Source organism: Carettochelys insculpta, chromosome 7 (assembly GCF_033958435.1).
Source record: "Carettochelys insculpta isolate YL-2023 chromosome 7, ASM3395843v1, whole genome shotgun sequence".
Taxonomy (NCBI): Eukaryota; Metazoa; Chordata; order Testudines; family Carettochelyidae; genus Carettochelys; species Carettochelys insculpta.
In genome coordinates, this window is record NC_134143.1 from 14,521,043 (window position 1) to 14,544,660 (window position 23,618).

At 41.7% G+C, this 23,618-nt stretch overlaps 1 protein-coding gene across 2 annotated transcripts in view; it reads right to left on the reverse strand.

Moving 5' to 3' along the window:
- Positions 1-671: 671 nt before the first annotated feature.
- The window catches only part of POLR3A (RNA polymerase III subunit A), a 56,684-nt gene continuing 33,737 nt past the window's right edge, over positions 672-23,618 (reverse strand). Inside the window, exons 21-32 of one of the 2 annotated variants that reach the window (XM_075000043.1) lie at positions 23,273-23,386; positions 21,274-21,309; positions 18,213-18,299; positions 18,038-18,120; positions 14,454-14,624; positions 13,663-13,756; positions 13,437-13,529; positions 10,770-10,934; positions 9,888-10,052; positions 9,383-9,514; positions 6,895-7,027; positions 672-3,811 (exon numbers count right to left, since the gene is read on the reverse strand). In XM_075000043.1, the coding sequence (XP_074856144.1) occupies positions 3,666-3,811; positions 6,895-7,027; positions 9,383-9,514; positions 9,888-10,052; positions 10,770-10,934; positions 13,437-13,529; positions 13,663-13,756; positions 14,454-14,624; positions 18,038-18,120; positions 18,213-18,299; positions 21,274-21,309; positions 23,273-23,386 (1,419 nt within the window). In that variant the 3' untranslated portion in view covers positions 672-3,665. The remainder of the gene's footprint in view (positions 3,812-6,894; positions 7,028-9,382; positions 9,515-9,887; positions 10,053-10,769; positions 10,935-13,436; positions 13,530-13,662; positions 13,757-14,453; positions 14,625-18,037; positions 18,121-18,212; positions 18,300-21,273; positions 21,310-23,272; positions 23,387-23,618) is intronic. The other variant, XM_075000044.1, reaches the window with a different exon arrangement.

The window sequence follows — 23,618 nt, forward strand, 5'->3', positions numbered from 1 at the left end:
CTCTTGCAGTGCTGATCCACTTCAACTGGTTTCTATACTCAGACTCTTTGAGAAGGGTTTTTAGTTTCTCTTTAGTATTCATGAATTGACTCAAGTTTTATGTTGCTGACATGAATTCCCAGGCACTGTACTTGTAAGGTGTCACACTGAGCATTTTTTGTAGTGGTAGCTAACAAAAGTAAGATGTCATCTGACATAAAAGATTAGCTGTGGAAATGCACTGCAGCAGGCTGACTTTAAATGCCCGTAGTGCCAACATTTTCTTTTTCTATCTATGAATCAGTTGCAAGGAATCCATTCATGTTTTCAGTCTATGGAACACTACATATTCAACATCAATTGTAATGGTTTGTCAATGCAAGTATTTGTCTTGCATTCAAGCACTGTGTTAAATCTTCAGAGTGATGTGTTTCCAGTTATTGGAAACTGTTCTAAAGTATCTGATAATTCTCAATTTTCTGAATTACTTCAAATGAATGAAGGATAAAGAGGCCAATTCACAAATCAGCTATTTGCTCCTACATTGATTTGAACACCACAGCCAATGCCTCATCAAGCAGGCCTAAAATTTCAATTTCTCCTTTGTTCTTTTTCCTTCTCCTTGGCAGGATAAGTAAGGTATTTAATTTAGTCAAGACCATTAAAAATGCTTAGAACAGAACACAAAAATGTTTAAGTTGTTAAATACCTTATTTTATTATGCATATTTACAAATAACTGAAGCAGCCACTTTAGAAAAAATCTTTGTATACAGCAACACAGTACATATTACAAGAATCTTCCATGCTACGCTCAAGTATTCATGTGAAGCAAGGATCAGTTTATGCTCCCTCAATGTTTGTCTTTGTTACATCCTTAAAATAATGCACCTCCTGCAAATAATTTGATATAGATCTCCTGGTCTGCAAAAGGGCCAGTCAGCTGATGTATGTCAACTTCTGCTGCAGAGCGAATTTAGCTACTGCTTTTCAAAAATATTTAAAAGGGGCTTGTAATGAGTTTAGTACCAATTTTTACACCAGTCACTTTTAGGCACCCAAATTTGTCCTCTTTTTACCTGCCTGAACCTACACATGGGTATGCCACAGTGGCTTGCCCAAAGGCACAGATTTACATATTACGGTAGCAATATAAAGTGTTTCATCTAGGTTTCTTCATCTCCTCTACTTTTAAATGGCCCTGGTCCATGTACAGAAATCACTGCTTCATATCAGGTACTTCAGACAAAAAGGCTGATAGTCTCAAACACAGCATCGTGTCTTTCTAGCAGCTGCTGCATATTTAATACAAATCACAGTGCACATGCATTTCATTCCAGAGAGAGTCATCTCTGAACGCACTCAGGTAAGTGGCAGGTTAGACTCTGAGAGCTGGCTTCTGTTCAGGAGAGTACAATCTTAGTCTTAGAAGCTAAGATGACTGCTCTGAAAGCTATTCTGTTCCCTTCTATACTGACACAAATTATGAAGGTGTCTGATGGAAATTTGCAGTGCCTGCTTACAAGCAATATTGCTTAGCAAAAACTAACCAACCAAGCAAAACTAAAACAGCAGCTCTTAAAAGTAGGTTTTTCCCCTTTGTATCACCAGTATCATTCAGGAATATCACATTCATATGGAATAGTTTAAGTGTATATTCAGTTTGAAGATTATCTGAATGAATTAAAGGGAAAGAGAAAGTAAAGGCATTTGTTTTAACGTCAGTGGGCTAACGGGAAAGAAAACACTGACATTAAGCAATTCTATTTCAGTTCTTTCATTTCCAAGCATGAAAGACAACTTTTCTACTTTGTTTTGTTTTTTAAAAAGAGAATCTTTTTTTAAAAAAGAAACATTGCTGACCTATGAGACATTTACAAAAATAAAGCTGTCACATGCTTACAGTGTCAGCAATATAACACATGCTATACCATGAACAAAAAAGTTAGCTTTGTATCATTCTTGTACACAAAGCCTTCTCTCCAACTTTAATGCCAACTTTGCTCCACATTCTGTAACCCCAGTTAAATCCTCACTGGAACAGAATCTTTGGGAGGAAAATACAGCAGCAAATAATTTACCATAAGGAGAGTTACAGAAACTGTAACATGAGGAACAATTTTGCACCAGCTTTAGAAAGCATTCTGTTTTCCATTAACAATGGCAATATTCAGTCACTCACATTACACAAGCAAAACACAAGTGACTTGGTCTGCTGGTATACTCCTCCCAAACTCTAGTTCTCTTATATTTTTACTAATACATTCTTATGCATTTGGGGAAGGAACAAGGTGGTCGGAACCGGGCATTCAATGCCACCTTCTAGTGAACATACCTCCTCTTTAGAAACTGCATATGTGACGCCTGCAGCTCCCATTGGAAGGCTATTTCTACATATATCCTGCTTCTATTCAGAAATTAGTTTTTTGAACAAAACTGTCAAATTTGAACAGAGTAAATAGCTCAGTTGTACTTATAAAAGCAGACAAACCCTGAATGGCACTGCAAGAATGTAAAGAGTACAATCGCCTGCCACACTTCATGTATCTTAATGGTTATTCATACACTTCAAAGCTTTAGATTTCTCAGATAGCCACTGTATATCTTCATCTAGATCTGGTACTACAACCTCTCACATGGTGCATGAGTCTCACACACACCCTCCCGCACGTTCAGCTGCTCCCAATTTCCAAAGTTTAGTTTAATACCAAAAAATCCCTCAGAGCAGTACCTTCTACTATCCCTCAATGAAATCTACATCTATTGACAAAACCGTCACATGCTTTCCTTTAGCCTTGTCATGAGAACACTTGAAAGAGCGTTACAACTCTTGTCAAGCTCAGTAAGGCAGCAATAAACTTTAATAAACTGCAGAGGTTTTTAGACAAATGACAATTGTCAGGCAAAAATACAATATATTTCTGCTACTATTCAATGTCTTTCTTTCGCATTTTCTCTCTCTCATTTAGTAGGTTCAACACAAAGGACACCATTGTCTCCTTGAGCAAAAAACTCTTGTAGACAAGTTACTGATGCTGCCTTTTTATGTTTCAAGAACCAATACATCTTGTAAAACCTAATAGCAACTAGATTTCTTGTATAAAGAAATATGAGATTAAAAGCTTACTTTCATCTTGTATTCTACTGCTTTAACACATAATCCCTAGCTACAATCACCTTATATGTAACTTTTGTAGTCATTTAACCAGTTCTACTACTGACCCTCTAGTGGTAGCAGTCCAAAAACTTCCACTTCCAAATGCAGAAATGAAACTGCACCTGTGATTTGTATTTAAAACACCTCAACTCCCAACACCAAGAAGTTGAGTGCATTGGTCTGAAAACTCCTACTATACCACATCCACCGAACCTTGGGGGTAGCTGTTTTAAGTTATGTAACAATTCCTCCAGAGTTCTTCCAGGCAGCACGTTGCTGCTTGTAGTATTTGTAGCATGGAAAATTCTTGCATATTGGCAAGTAAGCTTAATAAACTGACATTCATGTTAGACCAGCTTCTACTTCTCAGTATAGCTGAGTATCTCCTTTAAAAGTCTGTATCAACTACTTCTCAACTGTCAATTGCTGTGACAGTATTTCACTTATCAAATTACAGCTCCTGTGTGTAGTTAAAAACACCTCAGGTTAAGCTTTATTCTATGTTTGCGCAAATTGGTGTGGCCCAGCTCCTATGTGATAAGTGGAATATGGAATTCATTATCAAAAATAAGGGGCCTTTTAGGAGGGGTTGGATCCTTATCTGCTTTGTGAAGCAGTTTGAAGAGTCCTGTTCCAATGTTCATTGGAATTCCCATGATGATACATTCAGAAACACCTAGGAGAGGAAACAAAACAAAAACACAAATGCATGGGTAAGTGACTGAAAGCTTTCCAGAATTACTCACTTGGCTGATTCCCCTCTGTATACATCCATACAGCAAAGCCTTGCTCAAACCTTACATATAAAGCCAACCATGTTAAAAGTTCTCTCTACCAGACACAGTTAAGCAAGATGCTGATCAAAATTAATAAATGGCGCAGCAAAGAGAAAAAGCCACCACCAGCAGTGAAAGAGCTTCAGTTAGAACATGGATTTATAACTTGCTGTTTGACACTGGAATTTACCATGTACAAGGCACTGCCTATTGTGAGGTATGAACCAAGCTCTGAGGGGAATTTACCCTGCATGTTGACCTTTTTACTATTTGTCACAGCAGCAAGGCTTTCGTGCTGCCTGGTCAAGTTCTCTTTTGCTGACAGATTTTCAAGTGAAACGAAGTCTGGAGTATCTCACCACGTTAGCTGTTCTGATTCCATTTCTTGCATTGTGATGACTCAGAAGTGCACGTTTTGAAAGCTAGCACTCTTGCCATGGATTTAGCCCTCAAGTGAGCTTAAGTGCCTTTGATGCGTCAGTTAACATATGGTTTGGAAGTGAAGCCATGAATGGATGCAATACATGTGGTATATATGCTAAAGGTTATTTCCTTGCTTTTTGGCTATGGGCTGTATTACTGTGTGTTTTAGACACAGACTCTTAGAACATTCCTCAACTACTACACGTGAAAATTAAGCTGTGTTTTGTCTATTTGGAGCAGAGACTGGATTTTTGTTTGGAGTTTCTACAGCCTAACTCTACAGGATCCTTACTTAGCTGGGGACCCAACACTGCAATAAATCAAGTAAGTCATCATGAATAGGAAATAACATTTAACCTTCAAACAAAACTGACTATGTGCCTTTATTTCCTACTCACATGAAAATGCAATTATGTAGTTTGCCTGTAAGAAAAACTGCTAATACCGCCTTTTTACATTTGGAAATGAGAAAATTGTGTGTTTTGTCCATCCTATTTCAACTTGACTGTTACATGAAGATGACAGAGTGTAAGGGTCCTTAGTACAATATTGACTGAGGAATAGGGAAACCAAACTCAGAAGGGGTTTTCACTAAACATTTTCTTTTCCATATCATTCAGGATGAGCAAGTTCACCACTGGACCTGCACTTTACCACAATCACAGCAATGAAAACAAACATGAATAAATGTCAATTACAAGGGATGTACAGACGGCCAGAAAGAGAGACAGTTCTTAAAATATGGACTATTTCCAAGTGCTCCCCATCTATTCACAAGCATTTTTATCCACAAAGCAACTAGTGGATTCAGCCCTATATTTTCAACTGACCCCAGATGAAACCTCAATTATATTAGTATTTTATATTTCAATAGCATCCAGCAGTCCCAATGAGGAATAATGGTCCACTGTACTAGGTTCTGAACTAACATGCAGTCAAGATCACTCGAGTTGTAATGAAGTCTGCCTGCCTTGTCCACTACTCCACTTAACTGAATAGGTAACTGTTCAAAAAAATAAATATTTCAGTGGGAACTAAAATTGGATGGGGAAAGAAAATGCATGATAACTTAAAATTCAGGGACTGCAAGGATATACAATGAAATGGCAAAACTCAAATATATAGCTGTTATCAAGGTGAAACTGATCTAGAAAAACTGCATCTACGTTTTTAGTATGTGCCTTTCACCCATTCAGTACACTAAGAGAAAGCTGCTACTGATATTAGTTCAGTATGTGTAAGCCTAGAGTATGTACATATATTTTCAAGACAAACTAAAATGCTTTTATTTGTTTGAACGAGTTCTTTCTAGGATTTTGGAGCTCATGGTGTCTGTGCCCCTAACAGTTCAAGCCCTTCAGCCTTCCAAGGTTTTCTTGCTGCTGTTGATGAAACCTAGCATGAATTATTCATTATTCAAAGCAAAACATTGTACAGTACATTTCTGTGGTCAACTAAAACAAACAAACAAACAAAAAGACTAAACACAAAACAGAGAACTATTTTCCTTCATCTGCTTTAGGTCTTAGTGATGGTCAACACAACTTGTAGAATGAACACAGAGTACTGATTGTAGTAGGTAACTAAGGAGGATTAATTTCCTGCTATTTCATTTAGTTAAAGGGAAAAAAAAAATCCAAAAGAACAAATTTAACCCTCAGCAGCAAAGACAGGGCTCCAAATGACTTCAGCATCTGGATGGAAACAGGATGTGGTTCCTAGGGTAGGGTTCAACAGAGTTCTGGTGTCAAGAGGTTTTATCCAGCTCCATTTCTGAAGCTTCTGTCATACAACCTAGATTCATTTTAGTGTTTGGGGAGGCACACAGAAAGCTTTGGCAGGTGGTCAATGTACACACACACTTTGAGAGTTTTACAGATGCTAAGGGAATACTCCATACTACAGTCTAACCCAATGCTCAGCAACCCTTGTCACCTCGTGGCACAGTTCAGCACTCACTACAATTTCACAGCACACCCAATATATATAACCCAATCCTGTCCCCCTCCCGCAGAGCCAGGCACCCCCACAGCCACATGCTTCTCCCACCAAGTAGTGGGGCACGTGTGCAGAGCAGCAGACAGCACTCCCAGCATGCAGCTCTGAAGCACACTAAATGCCAGTTGCAGAGCACTGCACTAGTCCCAGCCCAGTAGGGGTGGGGGTTGGAACCAAGGAGTCCTGGCTCCCATCCCCATGCTCTAAGCACTAGGATAAATTCCCAGCCACCTCACAGGGGAGGACAGAATCCAAGAATCCCAGCCCCCAAACCATGAGACTAGACTCCCCCCCCACTGGGATACAACCCTGTGGGGGATAGAACCTGGGACTTCTGGCTCCAAGTCCCCTGCTCTAACTACTAGGCTAGATTCCCTACCCCTTCCCTTGGGGTGTGTGTGATAGAATTCAAGAGTCCTGACTGCCAGCCTCCCTCCACTCTAACCAGTAGACTCCCCTTGCCTCCTGGCTCTGGGATAGACATCTACCCCTTCTGAGGCACACTACATACTGCTTCACGGCACACCAGTTAAGGAGCACTAGTCTAACCTACAATACCTACCACACACAGAATCCTTCTGCCCAAAGTAGGCAGCATCAAAGAGATGGTCTGCAGTCTTTTCAAAAGAAGCCAGCATTAGAACGCTTTCCTTCATTTTTGCCAGCCCGAACCTAGTAATGCCCAGAACTTCACCCTAGATAGATACAGCAATATAAAACAAAGTCAATCATGGTTTCAGGATTTTGGTTTAATCTACTGAAGAGTCAAAGCAAGTGGATATGTTGTTTATTCTCATGGTAGTGAACACAAGACTAACAGTCTAAAGTGTAGTCTCTGTTCTGGTGCTTCATGCTTTTGCTTCTGGTGCTTCACGTCTTTTGAAGGTTAAGGCTTCAGTAATAATAAAAGTTTAAATAAAACAAAAACAAAAAAATAGGCTGTAGGATCATCTACAAATTGCTTGAAACGGTTGTCAAGGAAACTTGATAAGGTTTTCGGGTGACAGAAAAATTTTCAATTATTAATCAACCACTTCAAAAAAACCATTACCAAAGCCCATCTTTGGGGAGGCTGCTAGAAGGCCACTATAAAGAGCTTAGCTGAGTGCATCAGTTATTGTTGTCCAATAAGTCTCACTCCAAGTGTAAAATGACTAGATACTGCAAATCCTCCATCTTAGAAATTCCACTTGAATTTAAACATATGAGATCTAATCTTAGGGGAGCACGTGTGTTAATCTGGAGCTTCATACAGAATAAGGAGTCATGTAGAACCTTAGGCTATATCTAGAATACAGAGATTTGTCAACAAAAGATTTTGTTGGAAGATGTCTTCCCAACAAAACTTCTGTCAACAGGTTGTGGCAAAACTGCCAAGCAGATCACAAGAGCGATCTGCTCTGTTGACAGAAAGTGGCCGAACTGCCTCGCCACTCTATCAGCAAAACAGCCAACCAGAAGCATAACAGACAGGGCTGCCCGGTGTCCCAGAAGCCCTGTCTGTGGACAGAGAGGGCCCTGGAATGCCCAGACTGTCTTTCAACAGAGCCATTATTCCTCGTGGGAAATGGGGTACAGCTGTTGACAAATGTGCTGCGTTCTGTCAACTTACTGTTGACAGAATGCCTTGGGAATCCGATGTTCCACAGGTTTTGTCAGCAAAACAGGCATTGTGCTGACAAAACCCTCTAGTGTTGACGTAGACTTAGAGACTAACAAATTTATTAGGTCATGAGCTTTCATGGCTAAGAGCCATCTCTTCAGATGAAAATGGAGTCTATTGTAATTTTTCTATTTTTCCTTCCTCCTAAAGCTACAGGGCAGTTACTGTTGCACCCTAAAGGACTGCACTAGCTCCTGTGCTAGGCATAGCAGTTCCAAAATTTTGTCCGATGCAAGCCCACAGCCCCACTTTCCACTTCATCAGAGAAGGGCCACGGAGTGCAGTGTTGGAAAGCTTATCAAGTTTCTCACCCCTGCTTCTTTCCCTTACTCTGTCACATGTATTACGACTATCAAAACAAAAAGCAGTCAAGTAGCACTTTAAAGACTAGCAAAATAGTTTATTATTAGGGAGCTTTCGTGGGACAGACCCACTTCTTCAGACCACAGCCAGACCAGAACAGACTCAATATTTAAACTGTACTTGTTCCCTTCAGATCCCAGTGCTCTACAGCACCATCACTTATTTGTAGATCTAATCCTACTTCTAACCCCTATTGCTATAGGGTATCTTGATCCTAAGGGAATGAGTGACAGATGGGTAAAGGAAAGAAGCAGAGCCTGGAAACTCGACAAGCTTTCCAGCACTGCACTCTGTGCCCCTTCGCCAATTAAGTGGAAAATGGGGTTGTGGGCTTGCTGCAGACGAAGTTTTGGGACTGTGCCACATCTGGGACAGAAGCTAGTGCAGTCCTCGAGCATGCAACAGTAACCGCCCTACCCGTTTGGAAAGCAAGGAAAACCTTACAACATTCCTTTGCTGCTTTTCCGAAGGGCAAAGTTCTCCTGCATTGAACTCCTGCAGACCTAGCTTGACACATGGGAAAACATTGGCTCCATCACATACAGTAAAACAAATAAAGTTTGGTTTTACTCAAGACACGATGGAGGATGTGGGTAGCTATTTTCCTTCCCTGAGAAATACTGACATTCCATCAAAACAACCAATGCTACAACCCTAGTCCATACTCCATTATGTAATCTGCTTCCATTTGGAAAGATTCTCCCGTCCTCTCTTCTCAAGTTCAGTTGCTGTGCTTTCAAGTATATGAAAATACCCACAGTGATATACAAACTTGGGTGCCCACCCAAATCCTATGCTTTTTATGGGCCAACTAGTATAAAATAAAGACATCCCCAACCTAACAGACTGCTGTTCAAGCTATGGATTAAGTCACCATTTATACCTGAGATCATCTGGGTCAAATAGTGCGATTAGCAGTTATTTATTTCTACTACTCAGTTGAAAGCTCCCCCATGGACTCTATAAAGGTAGTTTGCATAAAGAGAACAATGTGACACCAAAAAGAATGCAGCACAAACCTTACCTTGTATGTCATCAGATCTGAGAGCAGCATAACATGTCTCCTGTCAATGCTCATACCATGGTTTACCATGGTGTACTGAATCTCATTGATAATGGTTGTTCGAGCAGCTTCAATCCCTAGGGTTTTCTCTACCTAGGGGAGAGAGCAAATCCAATAAACGAAGAGAAGAGCTTGGAGTGCTGAAAAACATTTCTCTGCTTGCACGTGGACTGAAGATTTTCTTAGTGATGTAACTAGAAAAATCTGATGTGATTTTCCTGGGATGCAGCTTCTATCAACCCTAATATTTCTTTTTTTTTTTAACCTGAATTAATGAAGGCATTTGCTCATTAAAAGTAATTGGAGTCAGCATATGAATTACCCTTTTGTAGATAATACACACACTGACTGGTTACTTGCGAAAGCAGACAGGATAGGTTTTAAGTTGCATTAACTGTCTGTAAAAGAGCATAAGTAGGAATCGAGAGTCAGGCAGAAGTACTGATACCACACACTTGATCATTACCTCATAAGTATTGTTAGAAGTGGTCTTTGTTCCCTTGACTCCATGCGTGGCCATGACAGCTCGTAGGTTATCACCTTCAACCAGAAGTTTGTATTTCTCCTTGCCACTTTGTTCATCAATGTGAATAACAGCTCGAGACACTTCTGGGATACCTTGCACTACAACCTTTGTAAAAGAAGCAGCTTTGTAAACACAATTTGTCCTGTCCACAGAGTTTTAAATAGACAAGAGAAAACTTACAACTAATCCTTTACATCATACCTCAAAACAATCTAAAAATTCTACTTGTAATATTACAGTAGTCTGAACATTAAAATAAATGAGTGGGATTTCTATTATATAGAAGAGGCATTCACCACATTGCTGTTTTACAAATAGACTTCCCTACCCACACACCTTACGTTTTGTGTGAGGGTCCAGAAAATGAGCTGTACCATAGATCTGTGCCTCTTCCTCTCTATGACACTCAGCATGCACCGTTAGTTATTGGTTTTTTATTTGCATCTCTCGCTAAACAGACTATACATGATCCCAACAATACATGAGACAGATTTTATTATGGGCTCCTTTGAGGTCCTGCCCTATTTTTAAGAGGTCAGAAATGTGGTTGGTCCTCATATAACACTTTTCATTTTCAAAATGCATTATGATAAAACTTATGTCATAAAAGAAAGAAAAATACTACAACCTCTATTTTATATGGGGGAGAGATAGACAGGAAATGTTACAGCTGAACAGTGAGCCAGCAGCTTTGTGGGCAACAGAATCAAGGACTCAGACATCAAGATCATACCGATACTCAATACAATTACGCAATACGAGGTGTTTCCCACATACAATTTGAAGCAATTACCATCTTCAAAAGGCACATCTTCTACTTACCTTTGGTAGCTCTTCTTTCAGGGATTGCAGGACATAATACATTGAACTCTTGCTGTTCTCCCGAGGAGTCACACACACAACTGCCTCTCCATGGACAGCAACATCCCCCGGCTTCACTCTTAGCTTAGATGTGCAAATAGAATATCGCACAGTCTCTGCATTCACCTGTAGCACATTGATTCCTTGAATATTAAAATATGTCCTTCAACTATTTGAAATCTTTCAGCCTTGCTGAAATCAAACTTCTGCTCCACTAATCAACTACAGTATTATCACAGCTGGATGGGTCTAATGTACAGTAAACCCTCAAGTTATGTGGGGGTTGCCTTCCTGCAACCCCTGCATAACTCAAATTTTCAGCAAGTCGAGAGGAGATGGGAACCTGGTTCCTGGCTCCCCTTGGCTTGCAGGAACTGGAAAACTGACCTAGGGAGCTGGTCAGTTTCCTGGCTCTTAGAATGGCAGGGTCCCGCAAAACAGCCTTGGTTTCCTGGCCTGAGCCAGTGGAGGGGAACTGGGAACCGGGGGCAGCTTGGTTCCCGGCTCCCCTCCACTCCTTGGAGCTAGAAACTGACCAGGGCTGCTGCCCTGGTCAGTTTCCCAACACTGCAAGAGGCGGCGAGCTGGGAGCCAGGCTGCTGCCTGGTTCCCAGCTCCCCACCACTCTGGGGATTGGTAAACCATTCGTGTCAGAAGCGGCCAAGAGTCAGACTGCCACCCCTGACCAGAGTGGCTGCCGCCCCTGACAGGATAAGTTTCCCTGCTCCTTTCAGGGACAGTAGTCACATTAACCCAAGACACACATCTTGAGTGTGTACTGTAATGCTTGTACATTACCCCAAAATTGATCTCAGCGAAACATGTTCCTGTGTAAACGGCTCACACAGCCCTGACAGCACTTCAGTATTGCATCAGGAGGAACCTATGTTTATTATGACACAGAACTAAATAGTCTGTCATGTTGTTGCAGTTGTGTCAGTCCCAGGATACTACACACAAGGTCAGTAAATAATAGATATTTTACTATGATGGTGGCAAATCAAGTGACAGCTTTGGCCAAGGCTGTAGGTATTAGCTAAGAACTGATGAGCTTAGCTGTATTAGTTTTGTCCAAATTAAGTATCTGTCTTACCAGGCTATATATAGTGTTTAGGTTCTATGAAATGCATACAAGATGCTTCACACAATCATCCCATTTGTAATGCCTGTGCCCCATGCTATAAAGTAGTATGTAAGTCTTGCTTTGTAACTTTGAAAACAGTGGCTCTGAACTTGTGAACCCAGTCATGGGAATCATCTCCCACACCCTGTAAGGAGCTTTAAATAGACAAGAAAAAAAAATATATCTAAGCCTTCACATCAGTCCTCAAAAAATCTCCCACCTCCTGTAAGGAGGCCTGTAAAGATTAAATGGGCCATTAGAAAGCCCTGCCATTCACCAAACCTTGGAAATGATTCATATGCTTTGACTCATGGACTGGAAGGCCAAAAGTAAGAGATAAGACAGGGTCACATTAAAATTTTTAATCTCTGCTGTTTAACTCATCAGGCCAGAGACATTAAACAAGCGCAGAGATCTTTGGGGTAACCAATGGGTCCACTCAAAGACACTTGGAAATAGCAGATTACATCATCTCTATTACATTTAAGAATCAGATAACTCACATATATGCATTCACTTGCTTGAACTTAAAACAACTTCTATTTATTTGTCCTAGTGCACAAACCTTCAGTTTGTTACAGGACTGCAACAGGTGTTCTCTTTTGTGTAAGATCCAGGGTAGCCAACTGGCCTCTTTGGACTGGAAGTAACCCAAGGAGTGTGCTATTTTTGGTCTAAGTTACCATTTAGTCACCACTAAGTCCAGTGTGCCTGGATGGAGCGTTCAAGAGAACTGGCTGTGACTGCATGGTAAGACTGTTACAGTGATCCAAAAAGTTCACATACTACCAGTCTGGGTTGTCTGCAGTGTGATTTTTTTCATCCATGGATGGAATAAATTGTGTCATATGCATCAAGGCATGTGCAGATATGCGCCACCAATAGAAACACATACTGCCCAGTGTGTGTGGGTGGCTGCTGGCACTTTACTAATCAGTTTGGTGGCACCTGAACCTTGCAGGGCAGCAGCCCAAATGCTCAGCTTACAGGCAAAGCTGGTTGTCTGCCCTGTTCATGACAATCTGCCCCAAGACATTCACAGAGGTCAGTTACTCCAGACAGCGAGAGAACTACCGCACTCTCTGTCTCACAGAACTAAATCTGCATTCTGAAGGCCACACAGCACAACAGCCCTTCACCTCAGAAAACCTGTTCCTAGCTAAAGGCTAAAGAAGAGGAAGCAGTTTTAGCAGTGGACTACTTACAAGATGATCATAATTCTGTGCAACTTAATGTTCTGTTGAATAAATCCAAACACTAAATAGGTCAGAGAACTGGAACACTTCCTGCCAATGTTATTCCCAGCTCCAGACAATGCTCTGAAATGCAGGCTTTAAGCACTAAATGGAGCTGTACACCTTTCAAGGACAGGACTTGCCATTTTGCTCTTGAATTAGCTTGTCTGACGGTTATCTCTGGGAAGGACATCAGCTCGTGTGGAGGAAGGGAACACTGCTAGTTTTGGTGTTCTAAGGAGGACAGTAAACAAGATCCAGAAAGCTCACCTCTAGTCTCAGCAGTCTAATCCGCTCCAGTGAGAGCTTGACAAGTATAAAGCAATCATCAGGAAGAAACACTTCTTCGATGTATTCTGAAATCTGTAAGTTACAGATCCAGGTGCAATAGTTAGACTCTCTGTGAGAACGGTTACTGGCCACTACAAACAGTCTGCCACAACACAGTCTAGAACTTTAAAATTTCATGTAGTGCTAACAATGAAGATTTTCTTACCTCTCCTAATAGGGTTTTCTCAATTCTTCCCTTAACCAGACGGGCAAAATCAGAATCATCATCGATGTCCAAGTGTGCGGTGATAATAGGTGTGCTACACAGAATAAGACATCTATAAATTTACTAGCTAGATTTATCAAAACAGTAGCTTTCTTGTTACATCCTATCTTCTGTGGTCTGTCAACTCCCATCCTCTATAGGGACAAACAGGATTGGCTGTTAAAGGGACTGCTGCTTGCTAGGAAATAACAGCACCCAAAAACGACACAACGTCTAACAAAATCATTATTGAAATATCTCAAGTTTGGAAAAATACCAGTTATTGGAATTCACACTCCACGGTATATATCTTCCAACAGGTTATATTGAGTTTATTGCTAAGTCTACTGTAGCAGTGCTTAAATATGGTTTCAGATACATATCAGAGATAGACAAGTGTTATAATTACTGCTTATGATAGACTCATCTGAAGTAAACTCATCTCTTGACAATCTGTAGTCTTCAACTATATGCTCTGGACACAAAACAGTCTGCCTTAGTCTTTATGAAATTACTCCTTTTCAGAGGAAATAAATGCCTAACCTTGTAGCTTGCCCCTAGAAATATTATGTGCATGGACTGGAACATGAATTTTATGCCAATTGACAAAGTTTCATGAGTAACCTGGTTCACAACATTCGTCTATTTGATGCATAAGCTGCACATATTCCTGTAAGGGAGATACTACTCTGGACTGCAGGTTCATCAGTTTTCTCTAAAGCAGAGAAATTACATAAAGGTTGTTTCAGTACCTGATTGCTTTGGAGGCATTAATAATTTCTTTGATTCTTGGAACACCTAAAGTGATGTTCATTGAGGCAACACCAGCAAAGTGGAAAGTTTTCAGAGTCATCTGTGTGCCAGGCTCACCAATACTCTGAGCACACAGAGCTCCTACTGCTGAGCCAGGCTCCATCTGTGCCCTGAGAAGAAAGCCAGAGGTGCAGTGGGTAAAGAGGGGGAACAAAACATAATAAATACATAAGCTATAACAATTTTCTCATTAAAATACTAAATCTAGGCTGAGCAAAGTAAAGCATTAGTCCACAGGAGCACTAGTGAGACTTTCGAACTGTAGTTTCTTGATTGGATTTTAGTACATTGTGGTAGTCCTTACTTGGCTTTTCAAGAGAGAAAGTTCTGTAACAGAAAGTCACCTTCAAGAAGTCCAAGCCCTGAGTGAACTTCTAACAAGAATAAAATCAATTATGTTCTTGCTCTATTGTAGCACCAATGCACCAGTTATTCAAACAGATAACAGCAATGGCACAGGAAGTGAAATATGCCACTATATGTAACATGAAGCTACACAGGAGAAGAGAGGTTTTGATGAGAAGTTACATTTTAAGCTCCAGTTTTGCCAGGACACTGGAGTTGACACTTTGCAAAGAGTGAAATGGGATCAGCACTCCAGAAGCACGCTTTTCCCTAACAAAGGCAAGCGAGAATGCCACCTACTAAATCGCCATAGCAACCTTCACCATCACTTTCTTGCAAAACAACCTCCACAATACAAACCAGCTCCTACACTTGTTAGCCTATGAGATTTAATTCATTTGACAACCAGGCTGAATGGTAGCAAACAATACAGTTATTTAAATTAAAACTTGTATTGGTATAGCGACATCTCTCTCAGGTTATGTCTACACTCAGATTCGAATTTGAATCTAAGGCAGTTAGCTCAATTGTACCAAGTAACTATCTTCACTGTAAATACCATTTGCTCGATGTAGAGAGCACTAATATTGATAACACATCATCAGAACCAGGTGGGTGTAATGTTGACTTCAAATTTAACAGTTTGAATGCAAGCTAATGTGGAAACACCATGTCTTTGAATCAAATTCATTAGCCTCCAGGGCTGATTGGCACTGCTGCACCTGGCTCCTGGCTCCCTGCCACTCAGGGGAGCTGGGAAACTGACCAGCACAGCAGCCTTGGTAAGCTTCCCAGCTCCTGCAAGAGGCAGGGAGCTGGGAAACTCACGGTGCTGCTGCACCTGGCTCCCGGCAACTTGTGGGAGCCAGGAAACTGGCCAGCACAGCACCTTGTTCCCACCTCCCGTGAGCTAGGCGCAGCAGCACTGGTCAATTTCCCACCTCCAGTAAGCTGCTGGGCCCCAGGAACCAGGCAGCAGGGTGAGCGCTGCTAGTGGTGAGGATGCAGCAGGGCCCAGGGGGAGTGCGCAGAATGTGAGGCTGAGGGAATTGTGGGATGGGTTTCCACAATGCACTGCTGCCACAGTTGATGTTTGGTCACCCTAATGTGGCAGCACTAACTTGACTGTGTGGATTCTGTGGGAAGTGAGGATACTCAAAATCGAATTTATAAAACCCAGAGTTATAAAATCAAATTTATCTGGTAGTGTACATGTAGCCTCAGTGATAGCGTACATCAGTGATGGTAGGAGTTCTGTGTGGTGCTGCTCGGGCTAAAACTACAATGTAACTAATGAACGTTTCATAGCAACTAAGCCATTTCCAAAATTATACCCTTGTGAATAAATCAAAGGGAAGATTACTACATCAAAACCTTAATTAAACCTGAATTTACTTGTGTACCGTGATCACTACCCAAGGCAACACAAAACTTCTAAACATCAAAAAGGGAGCTGTAGAATAGGTTTGCACAGAGCATTACCCAAGCAAACACAAGCTAAGTAATCTCAGCAAATAAAACCAACATGCCAGTTTGCAGCAGACTTGCTAATTACCTTCAACATAATTCTAATGCTTCCAAGACAGTGGTTTTAACCTGGAGATCTGCAGACTAATAGCCTTGAAATTGACTTAACTTGAACACTATACCAATATGAAAGGCATGTCTGCACTACTACTGTTATCCATGCAACTTGTGTGGCTCAGAGGTGTGTTAAAAAGACAAGCCCATGAGTGACAGCAGCACTGGTGTGGATAGCACTACATCAGTGGGAGAGCTTCTCCCACTGACATAGCTAGTATTGCTCATGGAAACTGTTTTGTTATGCCTCTGTCCCATCAGCACAGAGCAGTCACATGAGTCATCTTATGGTGGTGCAACTGTAAGCACCACTGTAGGCATAGGAGGTGAAGGACTTTTCAATGCAATAATCTTGGTGGGTGGGGGTGTTTGTGAAGGCTATACATGGCCAACACTTTCCTCTCTCCCTTATATATTTTCCTGTACTCCAATAAATACCATCTGAAAATCTCTTGACACTTGCAGCCACCTTTGGCTTGAACTCTAAGGTGAAACCACAATCATGATAACATGAAAAGCCTTACATTTGTCGAAGGAAACTGTGAGGTCATAAGTTCAACAATTTGAGAATCATAATGGTGGGCCATGAATATGCAAGGTGTGGCTTATGTGGATTGCGCTTTACAGAGCAAAGAGGAGAGGCTTTATGCTAAAGAATGATATGTCTAAACCAACAAAGTACTACTTCCCTTTAAAGAAGAAAGTAATACAAATAAATGAGAAAGGACAGCATTCTGGCTAAGGTGTTCGATTTGCACTCAAGATAAAGGTTCAAATTCTCACTGCCTCAAACTCACTATGCCTATACTTCCACCATCTGTAGAACACTGACACTATTACCAGCATACTCTGATCCATCACCTGTTGTGTGTGTAAGGGCTTTTGAGCAAGATTTCTTGCTATGTATTATAAAGGACCTAGCACAGGAGTGGGCAGTAATTTTTGCAAGGAAGCCACTCCAAGAAGTTAGTAAGTAGTTATGGGCTGCACTTTTCTACTATTGCTAATGCAGGAGGTACAGGGTTTGGGATGGAGTTTGGATGTCGTAGGGAGCATAAGGCAGGGGACTGGAGTGCAGGATCTGAAAGAGTGAGGGTGCAGAAGAGAGGTGCAGGCTTAGGCCAGCAGTTGCTTACTGTAGGTGGCTCCCAGCTGGTGGCCCAGAGAGGCGCTCAGACAGACTGCCTGCCTGACATGTCCCCACATGTAACACCAGCATGTGTGTGTGCTGGGCAGGGGAGGGGGTCATGGGGTGGGAGTTGGGGTGGCAGCAGCCAATGGGAACTATGAAGCTGGTGCTGGGGCCAGTGGCAGTATGCCAGGTCCCAGTGATTCTTTGCCCGCAAGAGGTGCACATGAGGCCACGGAAGCGCTCCACTGGGACGTGAGACATTAAACAGCCCAGAGGGTCATGGTGGGCTGGATCTGGCCCGCGGGATGTATTTTGCCCACCCCCAGCCAAGTGACTGTGGCCTTTAGGCAGTATTTAGCAACATATTCAGATGTAGGCCAATCAGTTATAAACTCTTGTAAAGTAAGTGGTGAATACTGAATTGATATAAGCTAACTGGAAGAAAACAAAACCTTTAACTTTTACCTCATGTATTTGTCCCTACACGTCTCTAGAAACTTCTCTAGCTGTGTTGGTGTAATTCGATCCAACTGGTACAAGACACGTGGCTAAAAAGACAATGAGACAGAAGTTAGAAATCCAATGGATCATGGAGCTTAACTATAGGTCAATTTGTTATTGCCTCTATAGAGATAGTTACCTCTGTGGTGCCATTGTCATTAATGCCGTACTTGTCCCTTGTTTTCTTGATCTTTTCAGAAATGCTTTTGATGAACTTTTTAATCTCCTGAAATTTATAAATAAATAAATAAATAAAGTATTTATGCAACAACAGAAGAGTCTTGTGCTGCAACCCTACTGTCATAAATGCTATCTGGCTACAGATCTGAAATAACTGTTGCACAAGAGTAAATTAGCAATGCACACTATGAGAAGAAAAGTATCAGAGGGGTAGCCGTGTTAGTCTGGATCTGTAACAGCAACGAAGGGTCCTGTGGCACCTTACAGACTAACAGAAAACTTTTGAGCATGAGCTTTCATGAGCACAGACTCACTTCATCAGATGCTGGCAGCATCAGCATCTGATGAAGTGAGTCTGTGCTCACAAAAGCTCATGCTCAAAACTTTTCTGTTAGTCTGTAAGGTGCCACAGGACCCTTCGTTGCTGTCATGAGAAGAAAGAATCCAAAAGTTATGCATACAATATGTGGGTACAACAAACCAAATTCACCCTTGCTGCATTGTCATTGATTTTAGTTACATCAGAATTTTTTTCCCCAATACACTTGAACCTCTTGTATTCAGTAGCCCTAGGAAACAGGGAATCCTAGATTAAGGCATTTTGACCATGGAGGGTGCATGAGAGAGAAACGCAGAATTCTGATCACTGGATATCTTTAACACGTTGGACAAACCTGTGAAGGCTGGGCCAGGTTTACTTGGTCCAGCCTCAGCACAGGAAGCTGGAGTTGATGTCCTCTCAAAGTCCCTACCTTTCTATACTTTTCAATTAAAGGCTAGTTTAATCCACTATACTAAGGAATGATGGTACAGAAGGCAAAGTGAAACACTGGAGACAGATTTATTTTTCAAGGGTCTTCCACATCCATGAGAAGCAGGGATAACTCACTTCCAAAGACCTTTCATTCCTTCAACTCCCGTAAACTAGCACTTCTGAAAGGAGCTGGAGTGTCAAGCTGTTAGACTGAGTTAGTAACAGTGATTAAGCCTATGTCTACACTACAAAATAAAGTTGAATTTCTGCACTTGTCCACGACATCACCACAGTTTGACTGTTGCGGCAATGTACTGTGGGAACGTACCCCACCATTCCCTCAGCCCTGTGGCATCCTGGGTTTTTTTGCTGCTGCCTTACAGGAAAAAATGCCCCACAAGTGGTTGTGGGTACGTGATGTCATCTTCCCAGAATGCACTGCCCTCACTCCCCTCCCACTGAACATAAACAGCCACTTTTCTGAAGCCTCTTGGCTGGATGAGAAAAACTGTTTGAGTCATCCACATTACGCCCCCCAGCAAAAGCCATTTCTAAGCACTCATTGCTCGGACTGTGCTTCATTTTGTCCCTTTCTAAAGAGCAGTGACAGTAACAAATATCTTGACTGTACAATATCAACAAGTAGCTCAACTAATTCCCTCCATCCCCTGGGGAAAAAGACAAACAGGTAGGCTTCAGAAGCTGATGCCCATGATGCCCAGTTGCAACAAACTGGCTCCATGCAACTAGAAAAAGACTTCAGATTATTCTCAAGGAAAGACAGAAAAGTAGGGAATCCCAGAGGGAAAACAGGTGTGTGAAGCACCTAAATGAGGTGTGGGAGCACACAGCTGACTGTGCCATGTCAACAGGTTGCTCAGCTACTTTTTCCCCAGTGAAAACATGCCAGACAGATCACTGCTGAGACTGGGGCTCCCCCAAGCTACAGACCTAGGGAAGAAAAAGAGTACTGGAGCACGTCAACATCAGTTGCCAGGGGCCAGCCCCCTGTCACACATTGCCTCTGAGGGGCCAGCCCCCCGCCAGGGAATCTGTTAATGTTTTTCCATCAGTTGTGTGTCGAGGCAGGGGGCAGGAGTGGGAGCAGCCCAAAAATATTTGCCACCTGGGGCCAGCCCCAGAAAAACTCAGCTGACAGGGGCCAACTGAGTGACCAGTTGACATTGTTCACACTGTGTGCCTAGGTGAGAGGGGTGGAAGGGTCAGCTCCAAAAATATCTGCTGCCCCCTAAGGGGCCAGACCCCAAAAATATTTGTTGACATGGTTCAATCTGTGTGCCATTGGAGAGGGGCAAAAATACTTGCCACTGGGTTGGGGGGAGGCGTTGGAGACCAGTCCTCGGACACTAGCTGAGCTCCAGAAAATGAGAAGCACAGAAGCCGTCACCTTGTGCAGGCCAGGACATGCTGCTTTCTGGAAGCATGGTTCACACTACTGTGGTGGGGTAGGAGCTAGCTATGTGGTATGGTGGGATGGGGGCTAGCCCGCCAAGTTCACAGCACCTGTAGGGGAGGGGACGCAGTCCCATATAAATGGGAAACACAGAAAAGAAGTTTCTTGGCCTCTTCTGCTGAATCCAGTGCAGGGAGGAAGCCTTCATCCTGAGCAAGGCAGGGGCTGGCCCACCTGCCGCATGGTGCTGAGGTTTGGGGGCAAGAGATGGGGAACTAACTAAGTGGTCTGGTGTGGACTAGACCACCGACTCCATGGCTCGGGGGGGGGGGGCGGGGGGGGGGAAGAAGAGGACTGGCCCACACAAATTTAAAGTAACGCTGTTTCCACACTAGCATTAATTAGACCTTTTAAATTGGAACTTGGCGTTACGCACATTCAGATGGTTCAGAAAATCTTCTTTAGTGCCCATTAAAATTGACCTAACAGTATTTGCAGTGAAGACAGTCACATTGTAAAAATCAAGCTTAGTGACTTAAAATTGACTTTATGCTCTAGTGTAGACACAGCCTAAGACAACTGATGTGAAGAGAAAGAAGTGGAAGATGAAATAAAGCCTTAAGCAACTACTTCTCGGAATTTAGCTAGCAGGGACCTTCTCATCACATCAGAGCTTGGTTTTCACCCAACACGTAATAAAAGAGAATCTGCGGATTACTGCTGGAGAAATCTTTATTATTTGCCAGACAGTAATACAGTCTTCTTTGTTACTTTAAGCTCTTACACACACATCTGAAGTTAAATAGCACAAACATTAAATGCTCACAGAGTGCACACACATGCTGCAATTACCTCATTATACTTTGCATAACCTGTCTCAGTTAACGCCTTCAAGAATGAATGGAAAAAATGAAAAAGGTGAAAGGAGAGAAGTAAAAAAATATCTGCAGTTTGCTAGTCAGAAAAATCTTTCAAAAAAGGTAATGCTACAGTAATGTAAATATCTATGCAGCTTACTCTGAATTCTGAAAGCAGCATTACATTTTAAGCACAGTCCTAAAATAAAAAAATTAACTCTGAACTTTATGATGGTATTAGGTCTGAACTTATTTCTAGGAGTGATGAAAAAGTTAATAGCCCATGAAGTTCAGATTTCTACACACTTCTATTTGTATCCACAGCAGACTGCTGACTCGCCACTGGCATTTGGCTAGCAAGTCATGTACATAAAGAGCTGTTACAGATCTTGTCACCTTATGCTATGGAGCACAGTGATCCAACATAAATAGCAAAAAGCCACTAGACTTAAGTTGCTAAATTTCATAGTTTCATCATTAATAATCCAGAGAACATTTCATGCTTTAGTGGTATGGGTTAATTCTCTGGTTTTCTTAAGGCTCACCTAAACTAACCTGCAGTTCAGTCTATGGAACGCACCAAAGCGTTGTGCCATCACTCCCCTGTGTGGATGCTGCAGGCACGAATTAAAAACCTCTCTCTTCAGGAGAGCTTTATTGTGAACTAAGAATCGTTTAGTGCATGTCTGCTGAATTCACATGCAGGAGGAGAGTGACTGTGCAGTACTTCGGTGTGTACTGCTATATCCACCTGCCTTACCCAAACTGTGTGGCAATGTAGACTGTAGCATTTATTACTGACGGCTAAAACTAAGAACAGGAGACAGTACGTGTGTCCTCTTCTCTGTACATATTTAAGTTACCAGATACTTTTGTAAAACTTGAAGATTACACTTTGTGAAATTTTCTTGCAAGCAGCTTAAGCTTATACCACTTTTTTGAAGCGCAGATAAACCACAGGAAACCAGAATATACAGCAAAACATACATGAAATTGCTTTGTTGGATTGAGAACCACATGAAAACAATTGTTTACTAAGGGAGCAGACCAAAATGACAAAACCTAGTTAAACAAAAGATGAATAAAAGGGAAGAGCTCTTGGTATTTTCAAATTTATGTCAAATATCATTACTTCTTAACATTCCTTCCTTGGAGGTAACTAATCACGACAGGTTGAACCACTCTCATCCTGCACACTCTGGCCCAGCAACATCCTTGGTCCAGTATGATTTTAGTTAGCCAGCTGTGCATTTATCACAGGTGTGGCCAAATTTCCCATGGTCCCATAAAGTTAGTCCTGGCCCTCAGTGTTCTTTGCTGTTATTTAGCTCTAATTTGCCACTAAATGTCTTCTAAGAGCCCAATAACCAGCTGAAGTACTCATACTGCTACTAGACAACAGTGACTTCCCGAGGTTTGGCAAATACCAGTAAGGTCCCAAGCGTGCCAGATTGGAGAGGTTCAACCTGCAGAAGTTTGAGAGCAGTCAAGAGATTTGATTAAGGTGGCTCAGCAGGTCAGTGATTGGCTCTGCTCAGACCACTACTTTCCTTGCTTTATATAATTTTAGCAAACACAGATTTTACCCAAAAACACAAAGGAAGAAAGTGACAAGAGGCAGCCGTGTTAGTCTGTATTCTACCAAAACAAAAAAGCAGTCATGTAGCACTTTAAAGACTAACCAACTCTGAAGAAGTGGGTCTGTGCTACCAAAGCTCATCACCTAATAAATTATTTTATTAGTCTTTGAAGCGCTACATGTCTACTTTTTTGTTTTGATACAAAGGAAGAAAGTAATTCTCCACACTTAAATGCAGAAGTAAGACATATCTTAAAGAAATATTAGTATAGTAGGTGTTGCTGCTAATGGCAGATAAATCTTTCCTTTGGAAAAACCTCTGCATGAGTCTAAGTAAAAGGTCTCAGATATCCCTGATTTACACGGCAAGTGATATTTCTCTTTATTTCATAATTATTAAGATTAAAAAAATTACCTGTAGGAAACTGTCTCGGCAGCAAAGGAATTCATTCTTCTTCATAATGGACTCAGCAGTTAACACCAATTCATTTTTACTAAGAGCTGGTTCACTTTGACATGGATACACTGCCTGAAGAAAGAGTTATGCTTTTACATAAGATGACACCACAAGGCCGTTCCATTAAACATTTTAGAAATTAGTTCGGTGTCCCACACCAACAGAGTCCCTTAACACTTTATTGATAGCATCCCAAATATAGGTACTTGGAAACAGTATCAGTCCATATGTTTCTGATTACACAAATCCAATCATCACACTCAATCACTCAAGTGCAGATTGCTACTTCCACAGAAAATCCTTA